This window comes from Canis lupus, chromosome 7 (assembly GCF_048164855.1).
Source record: "Canis lupus baileyi chromosome 7, mCanLup2.hap1, whole genome shotgun sequence".
NCBI lineage: Eukaryota > Metazoa > Chordata > Mammalia > Carnivora > Canidae > Canis > Canis lupus.
Genome location: NC_132844.1, coordinates 35,139,001 through 35,163,111, shown reverse-complemented (window position 1 = coordinate 35,163,111; position 24,111 = coordinate 35,139,001). Strand labels below are relative to the sequence as shown.

The 24,111-nt window shown below is 35.6% G+C and overlaps 1 protein-coding gene across 6 annotated transcripts in view; it reads left to right on the top strand.

Annotated features, from left to right (window-relative positions):
• MYO6 (myosin VI) overlaps positions 1-24,111 on the top strand; it is a 143,856-nt gene that overhangs the window by 40,219 nt on the left and 79,526 nt on the right. For all 6 annotated transcript variants that reach the window (XR_012033960.1, XM_072832300.1, XM_072832303.1 and 3 more), the window contains exons 2-4: positions 14,701-14,842; positions 19,623-19,692; positions 23,658-23,731. Coding sequence is in view for 5 of the 6 variants with exons in the window: in XM_072832300.1 (XP_072688401.1) it covers positions 14,726-14,842; positions 19,623-19,692; positions 23,658-23,731 (261 nt within the window). In the remaining variant the exon portion in view is untranslated. The remainder of the gene's footprint in view (positions 1-14,700; positions 14,843-19,622; positions 19,693-23,657; positions 23,732-24,111) is intronic.

The following is a 24,111-nucleotide window of genomic DNA, read 5'->3' as shown; positions in this document are numbered from 1 at the left end:
AGTCAATACTGTTAAAACTCAAGCTTGGATTTTGATGTAGGTGGAAAGCAGCAGCTTTAAAAGAAACCATTCACAGATACGTTGGTGGTTAGGCGTGAAGGCAAAATGCCCAGCGTGTGGTAGTGGAGAGGATTTTCATTGTGAGATCTACTTAAAAAAACATCACAACAGTTTGCTTATTTTAAACTCTGTTTAGGGAAACTGAAGCCCTTTAACCCTATAAATAACATTCCTTTGAGATATTGTCATACTTTATGAGCTGAGAAAATGTATGAAGCTTTGGATCATATAATCACTATTTTACGTTGAAAAGAGTGATTAATTTTCTTTGTGAAAAGTTAACCTTTGATTACTTTTTTATGTACCTTGACAAAACAGTTGTGGTTTCATAAAACACTTTAAAAGTTTTTAAAATTTATTTTGAGACAGAAATAAATTTGGGGGGGGGGCTGGGGGGAGGGGTCAGAGGGAGGGAGAATCTTAAGGAGGATCTCAAGTCCTTCAGTTCATGACCTGAGGTGAAATCAGGAGTTGGACGCTTAACCAACTGAGCCACCTATCACTGTAAAATACCTTTTTTTTTTTTTTTGGCGGAGGGGGGCCCCCAGGGACCCACCCGCAGCAGCCCCCCCTCCCCTGTAAAATACTTTTTATGAAGGATCATAATAACACATGAATTGTGTTTATCTCAGGTCTTGTTCTGAAAATCAAAAGTCCAGGCAGATTTTTCTAACTCAGAGAAATCCCTATTACAGTGTTTGATTTATTTGGATACTTACCTGTCTACTTTTTATCGATATTGACTTGGAAAAAAAGTCTCTCATCTAAACTTCTCCAGCTGTTAGGTAAAACTTTGTGTTTTTATCCATGTTTTGAGAGTCTATTGCGTTGTTCTCTTTCCTTAATTTTATTTATCCAGCCCATTTGTGTGAAATGCTAGGTCAAATAACCAGCAATAAATAGATCTGATATGAAATTTAAGTATAGTTCAATGGATTATAATAATCAGAAAAACCTAGAAAAATTTAGTAAAAATCAGAAAAATCTGAACAGTAACCTTAAAGATGATTGCTATACTGAGTTTGCTATGTAGTGGATTTATGAGACAAAGTGTTGTAAAAAGAAATTTTGGGGGGGAACGCCTGGGTGGCTCAGTGGTTGAATGTTTGTCTTCAGCTCAGGGAGTGATCCCAGGTCCAGGGATCGAGTACCACATCAGGCTCCTAGTGAGGAGTCTGCTTCTACCTCTTTCTATATCTCTGTCTCTGTGTCTCTCATGAATAAATAAATAAGATCTTTAAAAAAATCCTTTTTAAAGATTTTATTCACCTATTCTAGAGAGAAAGAATGTATGTGTGCACACACAGGAGAGAGGAAGGAGCAGAAGTAGAGGGAGAGAGTATTCCAAGTGGACTCTCCACTGAGATCACCATCTGAGCTGAAATCAAGAGTTGGATGCTAAACCAACTGAGCCACCTAGGAGCCCCAAGTCTTATAAAATTAACAGCCAATAACTATCTTTATACATCATGGATTAAATTTTTCATAGTATTAATTTTTCTTTTCTTTTTCCTTTTTAAGATTTTATTTGTTAGAGAAAGAGAGCAAGTGAGCATGGATGAGTGGGAGGGGCAGAGGGATAGGCACAAACAGATTCCCTGCTGAATGGGGAGCCCAATGCAGGGCAAGATCCCAGGACCCTGGGACTATTACCTGAGCTGAAGTCGGATGCTTAACTAAAGTCAGGCACCCTTAATTTTTCTTTTAACTCGGTTTGAAACACCCAGCTACTAAACCTATTTAATTTGTTTGTTCATTAATGCATTTAGTAATTATTTGCTGTTATCTATCCCATTCTCTCATTATCTTTGATATTGCCCTAATTTTGAGATGTTGTTTTTTTCCTTCATCATACTGAAGTCTTACATATAGTCCCTCTATCAGAACACAGTCATCTCTCCAATATGCCAATTTAATTAGATTGCTCTTCATTGCCTGTAGAATAAAGAATTAGAGTTAAGGACTTTTATACTTTGGCATGGATCTGCCTTTCCAGATTCATCTTCCACCAAGTCTCTTTTCTTCTTCCTTACAGTCTGCTCTCTAGTTTCAGTTGCACATTTTTGAATTTGTTTTTGCCATTTTATTTGTCTAGAATACCATTAGTTTGTTGAAATCTTTGAACCTTCAGAATCAGCTTAAATTGCTCTCTCTCTCTGAAGCCTAAGTAAGTCCCCTTGGGTAGACTTCAGTCAGGCAATCAAAGTAATCCTGCCTTGATGTTCCCATATAAGAGTATTTTACTTTGGTCAGTTAATTACACAGAACACTTCAGCCAGGGAAGAACAGAGATGTTTATTGGTGAGATAGGGACAGGACGAAGGGACAGGACAAGATAGATCAGGAAAAAGCAATGTGAACACAGTAGATATTATCAATGTTCAAAATGCTCAAATTAATATTTAAAAAAAATACTATTCCTAAGGAATTAATAAGGCAAACAAATGTAGACTTCTTCATAAGGCAAGAAAATATTTGCTTTGGTTTTTTTCCTTCCCAATTTACTTACTAAAAACTAATGTTTGTAGTTTGGGATTTGAATCTTCATCTCAGGGAATTAAAATAGTCCTTGTGTCTTGATTTTTGCCTGGTTTTGGGCCTAAGTTTGTGTTCTCAGATGGAGAAAAGATAAGGAAGAAGAAGGTGGTTTAGACTAATTTTGCTTACTTTATAGTACTTAGGGAGATTGCACAGCACTTACTTTTTGAATACTTCTCCCTATGCCAAACCCCCTCCCCCAGATATTTGGATACCTCTGGGATATTATCACTTATTTCCTTCCCCCTCCCCCTGGAAATAATTAGTTGGAATTCTTTTAATGACAATGAGGGATAACTCTGTAATTTTAGGAATTTTTAGGATTTTAAAAAATGTCTACATGTGCTTCTGTTTTTTTGTTTTTGTTTTTGTTTTGTTTTGTTTTGTTTTTTTAGAAAAATATGTCCTTTGTTTTTTGTTTAAGGTGAGAAGTATTATTATTTTTTTGGTGCTGTGCCTAGCACCTAATAGGAATTCAGTAAATCTTTGCAGAATGTATTTGTAATAAAGCTGCTTCATGGTACAAAGTCCCCTGAGATATTTCCTTCCCCAAACAATACCCCCATAACTATGTGACATTATGTGCTGAAGAGATTACATTTTTGTAGGAAGACATATTGTTAAAGTACTCATAGAGTCTCATCATTCTATTATTGCTTGAAAGTTAGTATTTGCAATTACAAGATAAGTATATAGTTCTTTATAAAAGTGGGTAGAACTGAAATTAAGTGAATCACTCATATTTTCTATAGGTGTGGTTTCAGAATGGATTTGTCAGAGAATTAACATTTTTGGGTTCTAATTGTTTGCCTTTTCTGCTGGTGGTTGGTAGTTGAGAAAGAACAATTGTCCCTAAAGAACATAAATATTTTTCAATTTGTTTTTTCAAAGTTAGTGAAATTACTGTTATTCCTAGAGATTAGAAAATATTATTACATAACATATGATTGGCTCCAAAGCTTCTACCTATTAAACCTGGGGCATCTGATTGAGGAGTAATTTTGTGAAAAAGATTTGTTAATTCTATTACACTTGCTTGATGTTTTTTTTAAAGTCAAATGTCTTGAGGAGTTTGCATTATTTACTCTATGAGTAATTAAAAGTTAAAAACAAAATTTATACCCTGGTATAATGTGCAAGAGTAATGATGAAGTTGTCATTTAATGAGAAGAGGTCTGTCTATAAGAGGAGTAAATTTAAAAGGGAAGATAGGAAGTCATTTTAGGTTATATAAGTTTGAGATGGCTGTTGGTCTCCTAAGTAGCGATATTGATGAGTAGGTTGTGAGCTCTAGATATCTGGAATTCAGGGGTGTGGTATTACCTGAAAATAGAAATTTGGGCATTATTAGCAAGTGGGTAATGTTTAAATACTTCAGACTAGATAAGAAAGCAAGGAGATGAGAGTAGAGAGACAAACACAGTCCAAGCATTAAGCCCCAAGAGTTTCTGATTTTGAAAAGGTAAGGAGGATCCCAGCCAAAGAAGACCAAACTTTTTTTTTAGTTAGCGCGATAGATACAGTTTTCAAAACATGTTATGAGGGGATCCCTGGGTGGCTCGGCAGTTTAGCAACTGCCTTCAGCCCAGGGCGTGATCTTGGAGTCCCGGGATCGAGTCCCGCGTCCGGCTCCCTGCATGGAGCCTGCTTCTCCCTCTGCCTCTCTCTCTTTCTCTCTCTCTGTCTCATGAATAAATAAAATCTTTTTTTTTTTTTTAAAAAGCATGTTAATGGTATGGAGTTGGAAGTACCTAATTAACATTTTTAAAAAAATATTTTATTCATTTATTCATGAGAGACAGAGAGAGAGAGAGAGGCAGGCAGAGATACAGGCAGAGGGAGAAGCAGGCTCCATGCAGGGAGCCCGAAGTGGGACTCAATCCCAGGACCCTGGGATCATGCCCTGCACCAAAGGCAGACGCTCAACTGCTGAGCCACCCACGCGTCCCTCCATATAGTATTATTATTATTTTTTATTTCAACTCAGAACTTTTATTGTTATTGTTGGCATTCAGCTGTGTAATCCCCCCTAACAATTTTTTTTTACTAGACAAAGACTATTTTTTTTATTTAAATTCAATTAATATATAGTGTATTATTAATTTCAGAGGTAGAGTTCCATGATTCATCAGTTTTATATAATGGCCAGTGCTCATCACATCATGTACCCTCCTTAATGTCCATCACCCAGTTGCCCCATCCCCCACTTCCTTCCCCTCCAGCAATCCTTAGTTTGTTTCCTATGATTAAGAGTGTCTTATGTTTTGTTTCCCTTTGATTTTGTCTCGTTTTATTTTTCCCTCCCTTCCCCTGTGATTGTTTTGTTACTTAAATTCCACATATAAGTGAGATAATATAATTGTCTTTCTCTGATTGACTTATTTCATTTACATAATACCCTCTAGTTCTATCCACATCATTGCAAATGGCAAGATTTCATTCTTTTGATGCCTGAGTGGCATTCCATTGTGTATATGTACCATATCTCCTTTATCCATTCATCTGTTGGGCTTTTTCCATAGTTTGGTTGTTGTGGATATTGCTGCTGTAAAGTTGGGGTGCAAGTGCCCCTTCTGATTACTACATTTGTATCTTTGAGGTAGATACCTAGTAGTGTAGTTGCTGGGTCATAGGGTAGCTGTATTTTTAAATTTTTGAGGAATTTCCATACTTTTTACCAGAGTGGGTTTATCAGCTTGCATTCCCACCAACAGTGGTTTTTTTTATTTGTTTTTTTAAGATTTTATTTATTTATTTATTTTTTTATATGAGGGACAGAGAGAGACAGAGACATAGGCAGAGAGAGAAGCAAGCTCCTATGGGGAGCCTGATGTGGGACTTCATTCCAGGACCCTGGGATCAGAACCTGAGCCAAAGGCAGACACTCAACCACTGAGTCACCCCGGTACCCCTCCACCAAAAGTATTAAGAAGATTCCCTTTCTCTGTATCCTCACAACATCTGTCATTTTCGGACTTGTTAATTTGTTAATGTGAGGTGGTATCTCATTGTGGTTTTGGTTTGCATTTCCCTGGTGCTGAGTGATGTGGAACATTTTTTCATGTGTTTGTTGGCCATTTGTATGTCTTTGGAGAAATGTCTATTCATATCTTCTCATTCCTTTTTTTTTTTTTTTTTTTATTGGTGTTCAATTTACTAACATACAGAATAACACCCAGTGCCCGTCACCCATTCACTCCCACCCCCCGCCCTCCTCCCCTTCTACCACCCCTAGTTCGTTTCCCAGAGTTAGCAGTCTTTACGTTCTGTCTCCCTTTCTGATATTTCCCACACATTTCTTCTCCCTTCCCTTATTTTCCCTTTCACTATTATTTATATTCCCCAAATGAATGAGAACATATAATGTTTGTCCTTCTCCGACTGACTTACTTCACTCAGCATAATACCCTCCAGTTCCATCCACGTTGAAGCAAATGGTGGGTATTTGTCATTTCTAATAGCTGAGTAATATTCCATTGTATACATAAACCACATCTTCTTTATCCATTCATCTTTCGTTGGACACCGAGGCTCCTTCCACAGTTTGGCTATCGTGGCCATTGCTGCTAGAAACATCGGGGTGCAGGTGTCCCGGCGTTTCATTGCATTTGTATCTTTGGGGTAAATCCCCAACAGTGCAATAGCTGGGTCGTAGGGCAGGTATATTTTTAACTGTTTGAGGAACCTCCACACAGTTTTCCAGAGTGGCTGCACCAGTTCACATTCCCACCAACAGTGTAAGAGGGTTCCCTTTTCTCCGCATCCTCTCCAACATTTGTTGTTTCCTGCCTTGTTAATTTTCCCCATTCTCACTGGTGTGAGGTGGTATCTCATTGTAGTTTTGATTTGTATTTCCCTGATGGCAAGTGATGCAGAGCATTTTCTCATATGCATGTTGGCCATGTCTATGTCTTCCTCTGTGAGATTTCTGTTCATGTCTTTTGCCCATTTCATGATTGGATTGTTTGTTTCTTTGGTGTTGAGTTTAATAAGTTCTTTATAGATCTTGGAAACTAGCCCTTTATCTGATATGTCATTTGCAAATATCTTCTCCCATTCTGTAGGTTGTCTTTGAGTTTTGTTGACTGTATCCTTTGCTGTGCAAAAGCTTCTTATCTTGATGAAGTCCCAATAGTTCATTTTTGCTTTTGTTTCTTTTGCCTATCTTCTCATTTCTTGATTGGATTTTTTTCTCTGGGTGTTGAGTTTGATAAATTCTTTGTAGATTTTGGAGACTAGCCCTTTATCTGATAAGATTTGCAAATATCTTCTCCTATTCTGTCAGTTGTCCTTTTGTTTTGTCGATTGTTTCCTTTGCTGTGCAGAAGGTTTTTATTTTGATGAACTCCCAATAGTTCATTTTTGCCTTTGTTTCCCTTGCCTTTAGAGACATGTCTAGTAAGAAAGTTGATGCAGCCAAGGTCACAAAGGTTGCTGCTTGTGTTCTTCTCTAGGATTTTGATGGATTCCTGTCTTACATTTAGGTTTTTCATCCATTTTGAGTATATTTTTGCATATGGTATGAGGAAATGGTCCAGTTTCATTTTTCTGCATGTGGCTGTCTAATTTACCCAACACCATTTGTTGAAAAAACTGTCTTTTTTCCACTGGATGTTCTTTCCTGCTTTGTTGAAGATTAGTTGACCTTAGAGTTGAGGGTCCATTTTAGGGTTCTCTATTCTGTTCCATTGACCTGTGTGTCTGTTTTTGTGCCAGCACCATACTGTCTTGATGATTACAACTTTGTAATAGAGCTTGAAGTCCAGAATTGTGATGCCACCAGCTTGGATTTTCTTTTGGCTATTTGGAGTCTTTTCTGGTTCCATATAAATTTTAGGATTATCTGTTCCAGCTCTGTGAGAAAAGTTGATGGCATTTTGATAGGGATTGCATTGAATGTATAGATTGCTCTAGGTAGCATGGACATATTAACAAGATTTGTTCTTCCAATCCATGAGCATGGAATGTTTTTCCATTTCTTTGTGTCTTCCTCAATTTCTCTCACGAGTGTTCTGTAGTTTTCTGAGTACAGATCCTTTGCCTTTTTGATGAGGTTTATTCCTAGGTCTCTGATGGGTTTTGGTGCAATTATAAATGAGATTGGCTCCTTAATTTCTCTTTCTTCTGTCTCATTCATTAGTTTATAGAAGTGCAACTGATTTCTGTGCATTGATTTTATATCCTGCCACGTTGCTGAATTCCTGTATGAATTCTAGCAATTTTGAGGTGGAGTCTGTTGGGCTTTCCACGTAGAGTATCATGTCATCTGTGAGGACTGAGAGTTTGACATCTTTGCTGATTCAGATGCCTTTTATTTCTTTTAGTCGTATGATTGCTGAGGCTAGGACTTCTAGTACTATGTTCAACAACAGTGGTGATAGTGGACATCTCTGCCATGTTCCTGACCTTAGGGGAAAAGCTCTCAGTTTTTCCCCATTGAGAATGATATTCACTGTGGGCTTTCCATATATGGCTTTTATGCTATTGAGGTATGTTCTCTCTATCCCTACACTGTGAAGTGTTTTAATCAAGAAAGGATGCTGTCCCTTGTTAAATGCTTTTTCTGCATCTGTTGAGAGGATCCTTTGGTTCTTGTCCTTTCTTTTATTAATGTAGTGTATCACATTGATTGATTTGCAGATGTTGAATCAGCCTTGCAGCTCAGGAATAAATCCCACGTGGTCGTGGTGAATAATCCTTTTAATGTACTGTTGGATCCTATGGGTTAGTATTTTGGTGAGAGTTTTTGCATCCATGTTCATCAGGGATATTGGTCTGTAATTCTCCTTTGTGGTGGGGTCTTTGTCTGCTTTTGAGATCAAGGTAATGCTGGCCTCCAAGGAGTTTGGAAATTTTCCTTCCATTTCTATTTTTTGAAACAGCTTCAGAAGAATAGGTATTACTTTATCTTTAAATACTTGGTAGAATTCCTCTGGGAAGCCATCCAGCCCTGGACTCTTGTTTGTTGGGAGATTTTTGATTGCTACTTCAATTTACTTGCTGGTTATGAGTCTGTTCAGGTTTTCTATTTCTTCCTGTTTCAGTTTTGGTAGTTTATACCTTTCTAGGAATGCATCCATTTCTTTCCAGATTTTTCCTAATTTGTTGGCATATGATAATGTGTTCTTATAATTGTTTGTATTTCTTTGGAGTTGGTTGTGATCTCTCCTCTTTCATTCATGATTTTATAAATTTGGGTCCTTTTCTGCTTGATAAGTCTGGCCAGGGGCTTACCTATCTTAATTATTTCAAAGAACCAGCTTCTAGTTTCATTGGTCTGTTCTACAGTTCCTTGGCTTCTCTTTCATTGATTTCTGCTCTAATCTTTTGTTTGCTTATGGTTCTCTCAACTGTGAATGGTGCCATGTATGGTCTGTGTTTGGTAAATTTTGATAAATTTTAACTTTTTTAGTATATTTAAATATATTTTATGGTAGCAAAGAATAAATTAGACTAACATCTACATATATTTTATCAGACTTGTATCTATATTTTATAAATTCATGACATACCTTTTTCTCTTAATATTTTCCTATTTCTAGGTTATGTGGTTTGTCTATGAGTTTTTTCAAATTGTTATAAATCTCCAAAAAATTTTGCAGTGTATTTATTGAAAAAAATCCACATGTAAGTGCACCCATGCAGTTTAAACCCATGTCATTCAAGTATCAACTGCACTTCTGTAGTTTACTATAATGCTTACTTAAAAAAATATCAATTGTCCTTTAGTTACTAAAACAAGGTAATTTTTTGTTGTTGATGACATATTGTACATTTTTGTTCTTTTCCTGAAAAACATAAGGAATTTCAGATATGCTGACCTAACTCCAATGATACATATATGTAATTGAACTTTAATGTGTTTAAGGTTTCCAGTATAATAGAACTGGGATTTGAGATGTCCTTTTAAAATTTCCTTTGCAGTGTCTTTTTAAGTACTCTTCATAAGCAAACATGCTTTTTAGTAAGTGTGAATGTTGATTGCATGGTTTTTTTCTGCTTGCATGGTTTTCTGAGAACAGATAATAACATGTCTAAAAAGTTTTGTCTTTTGTGGGATGAATAAATAGGACTTCATTATTGAAGGATAATTTGTTAAAAGTATTTAGGAATGATTCTAACAATAAAGTGAAACCTTATTTTAAAAAGAGGTTTATTCTAATATAAACCATGCACTAGGTAGAAAATAATATTTACTTTAATAGAGGAGGGTATTAGGTGTCCATAATTTCTTTAGGCACAAGTACATTGTCAGTATAGAGTTAGAGTAAGACAAGTTCAGATAAGAATCTAGGTAACCTTCATGAGGTCCAAGGTCAGTGGATGTCTTTGATAATAGTGCTCATTGTGGCGTCTTTTGGGTCATACTGCTCCAGTTTGGGCTGGTTGTTTGCCTAAGTACAGGGCTCTAAGTTGGAAATTATTTTCCTTTGACAATTACTTTGTCGACTTCCTGCTTCAGTGTTGCTGAAGTCATTTCGATTCATGATCCGTGGATGTGACCCATGTTTTTTTCTTCTGATTTATCTAGATATATGTAGCATCTTCTCTTTACTTCTGATGTGTGATATTTGATGTAGCGTCTTTTTGTGTGTGTGGTTTTTTCCCCTAGTTACTGTACTGAAGACTTAATGAGCATTTTGGCTAGACTCTAGAAAATCATGCCTTTCAGTTCTGGTGACTTTTCTTTGGACATTTTAGTTTTTCTCCCTTCTATTTTTTGAGGGTGGCAGGATGTCTGTTGTTCCTGGTATTTTGACACTTAATCTTTTTATTAGTCTCATTTTCATATATCTTCTCTCCTCCTTTCTTCTTGGTTTTCTGAAAAATCACCTCAAATTTATTTTTTATACTGTCTACTTAATATTTCATTTCTGCTGTTATATCATTAAAAGAAAATTATTTCAGCACTTGTTAAAATGACAAGAAAGACCATTCAAAATTATTGCAATAGGTGTATATTTGCATTTGTATTTGTTTGGTCTGCCATAACAAAATGCCGTAGATTGGCTATCCTAAACAACAGATATTTATGTTCTCACAGTTTTAGGGGCTTGGAAGCCTGAGATCAGGGTACCAGCATGGTTGAGTTCCAGTGAGGACTCTTTTTTTTGGTTTTTAGATGGCCACTACCTGGCTGTACATTCACACGGCCATTGGTGGGGATGAGCGATCTGAGATCTCTTTTCCTCTTTTTATAAGACCACCAGTTGTAATGGATCAGGATCTCATACTTATGATGTCACTAACCTAATTACCTCCTAAGAGCTCTGTCTCCAAATATAGTCATATTGGGAGCTAGTGTTCACATATTAAAAAAACAAATTTTGTAGAGGGAACAACAAAATTAAGTCCATAGCAGATACATTAAATCTATAACAAAGGGTATTACAGTAGGGGGGAGAGATGGGGCTCAACTTTGAATACAGCAAAGACAGCTGGGGATTATAGCCAATAGCCAGAGTGAGGAGGTCAATGGTTATAAATAACTAAGAGGAAACTGCAAGGATAGGAAACTCTTGAAAGCAGTTCAGGGATTTATACATAAAAGGTAGGGGATGAAAAACTTGACCAGATATCAAGGGAGAGGGAGAAGCAGACTGCCCACTGAGCAGGGAGCCTGACCCAGGGATCAATCCCAGGAGCCTGAGATCATGACCTGAGTGAAGGCAGATGCTTAACTGACTGAGCTACCCAGGTGCCCCAGGAAATCTCTTTCTTAAACAACTTTTACCTAGTCTTTCTGATGTTAGACTCTCTCTTTTCACTCTTGTTTCTAGAAGTATCTTTGCAGTATAGTTATTGTCTTTTTGAGATTCAGTGGTATAATTTGGGTTGTCTTTCATTCTTTCCCTATTCCTGACTTGAGAGTAACGTCTCTCAGGTTTGCTGAGTCAGTTGCCTCTCAACCATTTGCTTTCCAGCTTCCAAAATATTGTTGCTATTGGCTCCTTTTTGTTTTTTTCCCATCGTTGTGGACTAATTTCTTTTTAAAGAATCACTTTGTTTAGATTTAGGGATTTGATGAAGGGGCAAAATTAGATGACCCTTTAAAATTAGATGCATGCCTTTAAATTAAGTTGTGGCAAATGGTTCAGAATGGGAAAGCAGTTTGAATAGTTCAAGGAAATTTGCCATTTTTTAAAAGACTTTGAGGATTTTCTTTGCTGTGATTTTTTTTCAGATATTTGATTATTCCTAAACGATATTTCATGACTATTCTGTAATTTCTATTTAGAAGTATAATAAGATATTTTTTGTTAAATTTACTGGTGGCTTCAAACAACAGATACTTGGGAAAATAAGTGGGAGCAGTATGAATCGTACCTATTGAGTACCATTAGGATGATGATCTCAATTTTATGTCACTTAATCCTCATAGCAATTCTGTAAGGTAAGTGATATCATTTAATGCATAAGGATAAAGATAATGATCAGAGAGATTAAGTAACTTGCTTAAGAGCTAGTCAGACAGTGGTGGAGCTTAGTTTCAAGCTTAGGTTTTTAAGACCTTTCAACTCTTTCTAGCTCACCATTTCTTTTCTTTTCTTTTCTTTTCTTTTCTTTTCTTTTCTTTTCTTTTCTTTTCTTTCTTCTTTTCTTTTCTTTTTTTTTCTTTCTTTTCTTTCTTTCAAGATTTTATTTATTTATTTGAGACACAGACACAGGCAGAGGGAGAAGCAGGCTCCATGCAGGGAGCCCAACGTGGGACTTGATCCTGGGTCTCCAGGATCAGGCCCTGGGCTGAAGGGGGTGCTAAACCACTGAGCCACCCAGGCTGCCCTCACCATTTCTTTTTACTCTTCCCAAACTGTGTACACAATTCATTCACTCACTCAGTGAATATTCAGTTGCCTGCTCTATGTTGGGCCTTGGGAACACAGAAGGGACTGGATCATGCCCTGATGGAAAAGGGATAACATGATCAGATTTATCTTTCAGTAGGATTTCTGGTGATCCATGCAGATTGGTAAGGGTAGCAGCAGCAGATGGCCTAAGTTAATTAGAGAAGTCCTGGTAAAAGGCCATGTTGGTTTTAACGAGGATGGCAGAAGCAATATAGAGAAGTGGGTGAAAATGAGATTCCTTTTAGAAGTAGAGCTGATAGGTTTAGGGGAGTGATATGAATTTGCAGGGAGTTGGAAGAATTGAGGATAACTCCATGTCTGATTTGAATTGAGTATTGTTGGTGCCTTTACTGATATAAGGAAGAACAGGCTGGGGTGATGGAACAGGGTAATAATATAATAATAACAATGTTATATCTTTTGAATATACCCATGGGAAGATGTTCAGTAGGCACATAAACATCTGGGAACTCAACTGAGTGATATATTCCAGGCTAGTGCAATAAATTTGGACATCAGTCACCTAAAGATGGTACTTAAAGCCATGGAACTAGATAGAATTATTTAGATAAAATGTTGAGATATAGATGTGGTAAGTTTAAAGCAGTGTTAACAGATTCACTTCTGTGGAGAATATTCATTTAGTTTCTTAACTTGGAATTGCATGTAAACCTAACAGCTCTTACTGCTTGGGGAAAGCAAATCCCAATCCCACTGTATAGTCGTGACATAAAAGACTAACCAACAAGCACATTGCCAATAGTTAGAACCTTTTTTTTTAAAGATTTTATTTATTTATTCATGAGAGACACAGAGAGAGGCAGAGACACAGGCAGAGGGAGAAGCAGGCTCCATGCAGGGAGCCTGATGTGGACTTGATCCCAGGACTCCAGGATCACACCCTGGGTGGAAGTCAGGTGCTAAACTGCTGAGCCACCCAGGCATCCCAAGTTAGCAGCTTTTTGATTGAACTGTATACCACACATCCTTGACTTTCATAAGAAAATAGACCTGAGAGCATCCATATGGGAACTCTTTAAGTATAGATAAGTAATGAAAAATAAGTTCCCATTGAGATACTGAAACAAGAACATCTGGGATCACTCACAAGCCAATTCACCATTTCACAGTAGTCTCATAGAATCCAAGCTCATGAAAATTAAATATTTTGTCATGAACTCTTTGGGATGAATTATAAATGTTAGATATGACCATGCCAAGCATGAAAGAAGCTTATTAATAAGAACACTTGAAAAATTAGAATTCATAATAGGCAAAAACTGGAAACAATGCCAGTGTCCATTAATAGGACAATAGGTAAACAATTGTATAATTGGCCAGTGGGCTAGTATATACAACAACATGATTGAATATCAAAAACATTTTGTTGAGTGAAAGAAGCCACACATAAACGCTGTAAGATTTCATTTATATGAAGTTCAAGAAAAGGCAAAAATGAATCTATGATGAGATAAACCAGAACATTGGATACCTATGGGAGTTAGAGATTGACCATAAAGGAACTTCCAGAGGTGATGGAAATGTTCTATATATTGATTGTGGTGTTTGTTAAATGGCTATATCTATTTGTTGAAACTCACCAACTTGTATATAGGATTTGTACATTACATTGTGTTTAAGTTTTACTTCAGTTAAAAAATAAACAAAAACAATAAGCTAAATGGTTCTGTGAAGATGCATATAGGGAGTCACATGAGTGAGACATCTCTGTAGTCTCAGATTGTCAGGGGAAGTTTCCTGGGGGTGGGGGAGTAATCTTTCACATCTCTTGTTTTTATCCCTTCAGGTCTAAGATGACTTTTTTTTAAACTCTTAGTTAACTCCACACAATAATATCTATTCCTTGGACAACTGTTCAATTTGTGGTGTGATCCAGAATACTTTATATAGTAAAAGGAAGTGTTGTTATCAGTAACATTGGGGCAATAAGTAAAAACGTAACTGTTTCTCCCTATTTCTGTATTGCTCAAAGTGTAGTACACCACTGCAATCACAGTTGAAGAAAGGCTGTAGCAGAGCAGGTGTTACCTGAAGGTATGGTCTGCTTGGTACTTCTCTGAAGGTTGATAAAAGGGTCAGGGTGTAGCAAGATGAAAGGAAGTGGAGATACTTATTGCAGGGGCAGACATGTGTTTCTGTGAATTGCCATTTACATGTTAGCTTTCTAAAACGATGTTATTTATTTTTTATTTCCAAAGTTATTCATGTTATTTTATTTGTTCCTTTCAAACAGGAGATAGTGGGCACTCCCTTCAAAAATGGAGGATGGGAAACCAGTTTGGGCGCCACACCCTACAGATGGATTTCAAATGGGCAATATTGTAGATATTGGCCCTGACAGCTTAACAATTGAACCCTTGAACCAAAAAGGCAAGGTGAGTTTCTCAGAAAGATTTCAAAATTTATTTTTTTTCTATAAATGTCTCCCTTCTTAATGGAATAGATATTCCTAGCACAGTATAAGGGAAAGCAATTTTCTGGTAAGTGAATCTTAGTTTCCTAGTGAGTTACTTATTGTTTAAGTATGTTGTATCCTAGGGAAAAAATGGTGTCTTTATCATAAAATTAGACAGAAATCTAGTGAGCCTTCTATTATCTCATTCTTAGGAAGTAGTTATATGATAAAGTATGAACACTAACATTTTTATTCCTTATACTGTATTGTTAAAATTAATATATTTGTGATGTAGTCAATATGTTATAAAACAAAAATATGAAAAGTGAATGGGATTAATTTAACAAATTTTGCTTTTTACTTAAGCATCTAGATGATTTTTAAGCTTTTTAAGTTTATTAGCATAGGATTGGAATAAATATATTTCTATTAAATAAAGATAATTAAGTCTTTAAAAAATATACTTAAGTCTAACAAACCAATCTATTATTATTATACTATTATATTATTGTTTTCATTATAATGATAGGTTTTTTTATAATAGTTTTTAAAACATAGAAGCATACTTTAATTTTGTACACATAGCATCTATTTCTTTTTATGCTTAGACTAGACAGTATTACAAAATGGGAGCTTGGGGGAAATGTGATCAGAAGTTTCTTTGAGTCTTCATGGAGACTATAAGGTCTGTTTTTGTGGGAGAACTTAACAGTTTTCAGTTTAATAAATACTCTGTTAAGCAGATCTTCTGACTAAATTAAATTTGTTGATGTCATTTCTGTTTACTTTAGACTCTGAGAATGTTCGTGAATAATTTATATTCTACTGATACATGGTTAACTAATGCCATATGACTGCCATCCTTCTGGGAACCTTAGAAAAACAAGGTGGATCTCTCATGAGGTCTTTTCACAGAGAAAACTATTCTGTTACTGTAAACAACCCAGGAACCTAAATGCATAATATATAACATGCTGTGCTAGAGGAGGCCAATTAAAGATACTCTCAGGAAAGAAAACACAAACTGTTTCTAGTTTTTCCTCTTATTAACAAGTACCTATTTGTACTTACAATGCTGTACATGTTCGAAGAATGACATAATTAAGAAATAAGCTCAATTATTTTCATATATTTAAAGTTATAGGGGAGGGAAAATTTTCCTCTGTCCTTTCAGGTCTCTGGCTGGATTTAAGAATAAAACTGATACAAGACAGATTCACAGTAGAAGAGCATACCATTTTTATTACATTTTTTTGTGTGTGTGTACATGGGAGCCTTCACAAGAGAATGAAGTTCTGAAGAAGTTACCCGAGCAGAAAGCTTTTATACCTTTTTGACAAAGAAATAATAAATTTGTGAAGAATTGATAAGACGGAGGGGTTTGGGTTAGAGTCAGTACATTGTAGTGAAATAATTAGGAAGATAAGATTAGTATGACAGAGTTTGTATAGATTTCTCTTGGCCTTGATTGCCTTTCTCTGGTGATAAGAATGTCTTCTTTCTTCTTGGTACAGGGAGGGCACTTTTCACATAGGAATTTTATCTCCTGATTTCAGGGATAAAAAGGAGGATGAGAATGGCTTTCTTGTACCTGCTGTTTCTCAAGAGCATTTAATTCAAAATAATCAGTATGCCAAAGTAGCATATTTAGGGATGATAAAAATATAGTGAGCCTTTCATTATCCTTCAAAGTCTTTTTTCATTTTTGTGTAACATATTTTATAAGCACAGAAAATCAGAACATTTTGTGTAACATATTTTATAAGCACAGAAAATCAGAAGGCTGCAGTGAAATTAAAAGTATTATTTTCTAGGTATATTCTGGTGAATATATTTTGTTATATCCACAGGTGACAAAATAATTCAATTCAGGCATAGAGGAAGCTTGATTTATGAGTGTATGCTTTTTCATATTTTAAATATTTAATGTGCTTTCAACTATGCCTTATTAGTATTAATCAGGTACATACATAGAAACAATAAAAACACTTCAGATTTAACTTGTGGAGTTATGAAAACTTCATGGATTTGTAGGTAATTCTGTAAACTAAGAAACTTCTTTCCATAAAAATGTTTTGGAAGTTAAGTTCTCAGGAATTGCTTCTAATTTTAATTTTTCTCCCACTGTCTGATCAGGGTCTTAATAAATTATAACATCATAATAGCCATGTAGTTGAGAAGATCCATAAGAGTAGCAGTTTTGCTAAGGTAATTCATGTTATAGAGATCATCATCTTTTAAATATTAAGGAATTAAGTACATAAAGTGATGGACAAGTCAAGTAGATCTGTTTGCTGATATAGTAGAAGTGTGGAAGAAGGAATTATTAGCTCTAGTGAGGAACATGTCTTTGATGATAGTAATGGTTTAAAATTTTTTTTGATTATGACCAATAGTAAGAAATGGATTTTATATTGCATTTGATATGTGTATTGTATATGTGTATTTATAAAAATAGATTATATATTTTAACAAGTATGTGCATTGTGTGTATATATATTCATAAATGAAACATCCTTACCTCATGTGATGCATTCTATTTTCTCTTATCTTTTATGCTGTTAAAAATGCAGTCTTGAGCCTTAAATTGATTTCATGTTCCATATTTGCAGCAGACTGGACTTCAGGCTACAGCCCTAAATATATGGCATTTTAGGGGTATACATTTTCTTTTCCTCTCTATTTTGCTAGTCTTATCTTTTATCAATAAACAATCTCCTCCTCATACTCCTACCATATGCTTATTCTCATGTGTCTGTTTCTCCTTTTCTACCATTCTTCCTCTCCAGTATTTATCAAGCCCTCACCATGAGCCAGGTGGTTTTGGGTGCTTTGTTCACAGTGTTCCTTGCTCACAGTGTTCCATTTTCCACTCTCCATAGCTTTTTGCTTAGCAAATACTATTTATCTCTTAAGACTGATTGAGGTCACCTCCTTTATGAATTTTTCCACAGATACCCAATCTCTTCCTCCTCCTCCCATGTAGTAGAATTTACTGTTGATTACTTTTTTGGAGGAGTGGTAAAAATTCTTAGCTTCCTGTAATATTTTATCAGAGATACTTGTTTACATTTCTCTCTCCCTCCCTGCCAGTCTGTAATCTTCTCAAATGCAGAGACTTTTATTTGTCCATTTTGTCATTGGAGCTTGATGTCCTGTGTTTGATGTGTGGTAGATGTTTACTGCTGGTGATCAATGTGTGCTTTGTTATGTGATCTTCTCTTGATAGGAGAAAAAACATCCTCCCTCTAATAGAAAACAATTGCTTTAATGAAACAAATTTTCTTTCCCACTGAGTAGGCAGTAAAGGGGAGAGAATGATGAGGGCTGGTGATAATTGTGGGATGAAGGAGGGATAGAAACTGTCTTTTAAGATTCATTACTGGCCTTTTACTCCTGCTCCTAATCTTCCCATATTAGGAATTTGTTGTCTTCTGCTACCCCATTTTCTGACTTTCTGGAGCCTCTTATATTTGACATGACTCTTAACAAGATAAAACCCAAACCTGAGGTCTGGGGAGTCCTTACCCCCTTTGCCATAGCTGTGAAAGAAGGCTGACGTCTGTGACATTATAAACCTCTGCACATTTATAACATTAAGGACATTTGGGCTGGGTTCTAAATAATTAACTTCCAGAGTTTTTAAGCATAACAGTTTTCTAATTTGCGTGTGACTTTGAATTAAAGTAGTACCAGCAGCTTGGATTTTACTCTGAAAACTATAGCAGTAGTCTTATTTTATACTCTTGCATATATATACATATGTAGATCTATAGATATTATTTTAAAATAATTGAACATTTTTCCTTAGAGTTTTATTTGGTATGGATGGAAACTTCAACCACAAAAGTAATTGTAATTGTTTGAGAAGTATAAATTTATAGGCAACTGTTAGAATGACATGAATAAAATTTAACACTCTTTTATTCTCTATTATTCTCTCTTGCATGATACTATCTTAATTCTAGAGTTTCTGCCATAGCATTTAAGTAACATAATAAATACAGACTTATTCATTGATATCTATAATATTATGGACCAGATAGTTTTGGATACTGTTTATATTTCTGATACATTCCTTCTTTTTAAAAAATTTTTAAAAGGTTTTGTTTATTTTTATTCACAAGAGACACACACAGAGAGAGAGAGAGGCACAGACACAGGCAGAGGGAGAAGCAGAGTCCATGCAGGGAGCCCGATGTGGGACTCGATCCTGGGACTCCAGGATCATGCCCTGGGCCGAAGGCAGGCTCCAAACCGCTGAGCCAGCCAGGGACCCCTGATACATTTCTATACAGGAATTTGGGTCTAATATGTTTTACCGAAAGAGTAGCAGTAAGTACTAATCTGTTCTGTTGGTATATCTGATTCAATGTTATCTTTTTTTTAAACAATAAAATTGCTTTTAATGCAAACATTAAAAATGTTATTTTAAAAAAAGTTGTTAAAGAACATACCATGTAAATTTAATATTAACATACTTCTTGTTTGGTCTCGTTCTAAGGCATTAGAGCATAGGATGTTTTTAATTGATTTCCATTATTGATTTCACGTTCATGTAAATAAAAGTGGGTAATATTTGAGTAAAGTTATTATTCTCTTTTTGGGTTAGTGACTTATTAAACAGAAGGATCTTATATTGTATTTTAATGAAGAGCATACTTTTGCCAGTATTCCAAGGTATGCAGCCAATTAAGCTCCTTTATTTTTCTTACTATTTATAAGCTTCTAGTTTAATGAGCTTTTGTTTTGTTTGTTAGACATTTTTGGCTCTCATAAACCAAGTGTTCCCTGCAGAAGAAGACAGCAAAAAAGATGTGGAAGATAATTGTAAGTATCAGGTTAAAAAATAGTTCTCAGGACAGAAAAGGAAACTTCCTTTCCAAAAAATAAACTAGTGGTTATATTACTAGGTATACTACACTGGTTCAGAAGAAATGTAGCCTTTTGATATGAAGTTCATGTGAATGGAGGAGCTCAAAAGACCTGAATTCATTATTGTTTCACATTTGCAGTTTGGTGAAAGAATTTCTTGAATGTCCTTTTAGTGTTCTCTCAGTTGTGTAAATGTGGGCAATGGTTATAATTTACTATGAGGCCTGAACTAAATATCTCTTGTTAACAGTTTTGAGCGAGTTATTTTGAAGCTCATCTAGAATCAGATCACTTTTGTAGTTGTATATGTAGTTCTGTAATTTGGAAATTGAGTCAGGAGGACCCATTTAATATCACTGTTTAAAGGAAACAAACATGTAACAAAAGTATAAGTACTAATTGCAAAATTGATTTTAGAACATTGTATTTTATCTTAGCGTATTTGGTGGAAAAAACTATCCAGTTGACCAGGCCATGTTTATTTTCAAGGTTTATAACATTTTCAAGGTTAAGCAGTTTCATTTTTTATTTGGCAATATATTTTTTAAGGATTTATTTATTTTAGAGAGAGAACGCACAAGCGGGAGCAGGGACAGAGGGAAAGAGAGAGGGAGAGAAGCAGACTCCCTGCTGAGTGTGTAACCCAATGTGGGACTCCACACGGGGCTCAATTTCAGGACCCTGGGATCATGACCTGAGCTGAAGTCAAGAGTTGGACACAACCAATTGAGCTATCCTTGCTCCCCTATTTGGCAATATTTAAGGATCCTGTCCAGTTGCTTGAGTATCATTAATGATAATCTGACATTAAAAACTCTCCATTTAAAGAAAAAAGGGACTCCTGGCTGGTTTAGTCAGTAGAGCATGCATTTCTTGATCTCGGGGTTGTGGGTCTGAGCCCCACATTGGGTATAGAGATTTCTTAAAATCTTAAGGAAAAAAAAAAAGAGAAAGGAATGTATTCTGTCCTTGTTGATTTTTCTTTTGGAGTTCACCTTTGAGTAATCCTGTAAGGTCCTCATACATGAGTAGGACAATGGGGAATAGTGGAGTAATGAGAGAGCCAGGGACTCAGGGAGAACCTGAGTTCAGATTCTGACTGTGCTGTTAGGAAGCTGTGTACCTGTAGACAATTTATCTCTCCTCTTAGAGCTTCTGCATCTGTAAAATGAGAGTGATAATGTGTATGTTGCATATTTAGAGATGATATATTTAAATTATGTGGTGCAGTGCCTGACCTCTAACAGTCTTTCAAATGGTAGCTGTTATTAGGTGTAGGAGATTGAGAAAAAAAATGTAGAGTTTCTTTCCAGAATTGCTGGAGAATTTGTCTCATGGGATATTTTTCTGAACAGCATTCAGAACCAAAAAAAAAAAAAAAGGAAATAAATAAAAGAGCAAAATTCTATTGTATTCAAAATCAGAGAAATGATTCTTTTCTGCTTAGACTTGTTGAGATATTCAGAACTACAAATTACTCCTTTTCATATATTAAAATAATGGTTTTTTTGTTTATATATACACATACAGCTAAACATAAGTGGTTTTGAATTATTTTTAATTAATTTCTTAATATTTTAAAACATGGTTTTATGATATTCTCTCTGCTTCCCTTAGGTTATAATTCCTAATCCTCTGAAAAAGCTAATAATATAAACATATACTGACATGTGAATGACCACCTGCTTTCATTTCTTTACTTCTTCCACACACACTCCCAGTCTTTTTAGGAATATCTGTTAATGAAACTAAATGAATCCCTAAGTGGTGAAATCTCTGCCAGTGGATACAAGGGTCTTCCTCTTAAATTGTACTATTCAGACTATTCCATTTCCTTAAGACATGGAAATGATATTTCAGAATGGTAGTTCAGAGGAAGGTGAGAGAAGAGGGAGTGGGTCAGCATTGTGCTTTGGATAAGAAAAGGTGACATGTAGATCAGGTTCCTGGGGGATGAGGGTGGGAGAAGTGCAGGGATATAGAAGGTTAGTGACCAGTAGCCAAACTAGATACACCTCTGCCTCCTACCTTCTCCAAATCTTTCTCAATTCAAGGGAAAGATGCCATTCAACTCTTAGGAGGCTTCACTGACTAACTTACTTCTTGTTTTATTCTGCTATAAGTGGCATTAGAAAACAGTGAGATGGGTGCCTGGGTGTCTCAGTCAGTTAAATGTCTGACTCTTGATTTCGGATCAGGTCATGTTCTTGGCGTTATGAAATTGAACCCTGTGTGGAGCCTGTTTGTGATTCTCTCTCTCCCCCTCTGCCTCTCCTGTCCCTTCTTTCATTCTCTCTCTCTGAAAAAAAAAAAAAAAAAAAAAAAACAAAAACCAAACAACAACAAAAAAAAACCCAGTAACACGTGTACCTGGAAAATGAACTGGCTACATTATATGACTATAGAGGCATAGACAGTCTTTATTGAGATACTGCAAGAGACTCTTGTTTGACAAAACTGATCTGTGGTAAGCACCGTAAAGAAAGTACAAAGAGGAAAGTAGTTCTAGTCATGGTGGTGGTAGTGAGAATGGAGAATTATTATTTATGAGATAATTTTTGAACTGATCTTACAGCATAGGTAGATTTTTGATACCTAGAGATACAGAGGTATAGTCCAATTCATGAATATATTTGGATTTGGTTAAGTCCGTATAGTCCAATTCATGAATATATTTGGATTTGGTTAAGTCCTTTAGTGTGCCTGCAAGTTAGACCATAGTAAAGGGAGTTGTGGAAAATTATATGAAAAGGTCATATAATGCCTTGAATGCAAGGTTAATAAGGGCCTTGAATATCACACTTGAATATGGATTTCAATAGTTGATAGAGACCCACTGATGTTTTTTTGAGGAAGAGAGAGATTTAACTAGTGTTCTGGTTTAGACTTATGTGCTGAGTAGTCTAAATGGATTAGAGAAGAGTGAGAATGCTAATAATAGAAACAAAGTGGTTGGGGAAAGAGTGTTTTTTTTCTATAGTAGCTTGTGGTAGAAATGGGGAAATGAAACTCAAGAGATTGGAGGACTGAGAAAGTATATATTAGGCTGGGAGAATAGAATAAGAGTATGAGTATCATAATACTATGATAATATTATGTATAATACAATGCACATTAACAATAACGTATATACAGTATACTCTGACACATTAGTAGAGTAGATCTCAGAAGAACAAGATTTCTACCCTGATTGTCTTGTTATTAGCTGCATGTCCTGGGTTAACACATAAAATTTTTCTGGGACTCTTATTTCATATCAGCCTTGAGCGTGGACTGAATGATCTCATGGTCCCTTCTTATTCTAAAATTTTATTGTTTGTGTTTTTTCTGTAAAATTCTGAGCATCTGATTTGATTAGTATAATCACTTTGTTGTATTGAAAGTATATTAAAATCAATGCTCTCTGAAATACTACTTTCCACTTGAATTGTATTCAGTTTTACAACCAGCTTTCATTAATGTGTACTCACCTGGTACTCGTTAGATATACTCACCTGTTTGGAAATTTGTTGTTTAAAAATATCACTGTAACACAAATGTAAACTGGGTATATTTTAAATTGGCTTTTGAGGTTTTACATGTACCAGGGTTTTTTTTTTTAATTTTTATTTATTTATGATAGTCACAGAGAGAGAGAGAGAGAGGCAGAGACATAGGCAGAGGGAGAAGCAGGCTCCATGCACCGGGAGCCTGATGTGGGATTCGATCCCAGGTCTCCAGAATCGCGCCCTGGGCCAAAGGCAGGCGCCAAACCGCTGCACCACCCAGGGATCCCTATACCAGGGTTTTAAAAAATGGAATTAAATCTAACCTAGCAGGTGGATTTTAGCTTGGATCAAAGTGATTCAGATTAAGATAGTATTGTTTTATTTTACTTTTCTTCTTCAAATATTTAGTGATTTGCAAATTTTATGTTTCAGGTTCACTAATGTATTTAAATGAAGCCACTCTTCTTCATAATATCAAAGTTCGATACAGTAAAGATAGAATTTATGTAAGTATTTTACATATGACTTAGGTTTTTGTGGAATAATTGCTTTACATGCTGCTTTTTGACTTTGTGAAGCTTGAAATTTTTAACAGGAAATCTTATTTAATCTTAGCCTGTTGAATAGAGTGTGACCTCCCTGAAGATAAGGATTCTTTTCTAGTTTACTGCTCTAACTCCAGAGCTTAGAACATGCATGGTACCTAGTAAACACTTAATAAATATTTGTGGAATGAAATAATGAATTTAGAGCATCATCTAATATCTTTCCGACTTAAAAATGTCCAATTTGATTGTTTCAAAAAACACTAGTTATTTGGGATTTTGATTTCTTGTCTTTGGTATATGTCTACAGATATTTCAGTTAATTCACTTTCCACATTGTT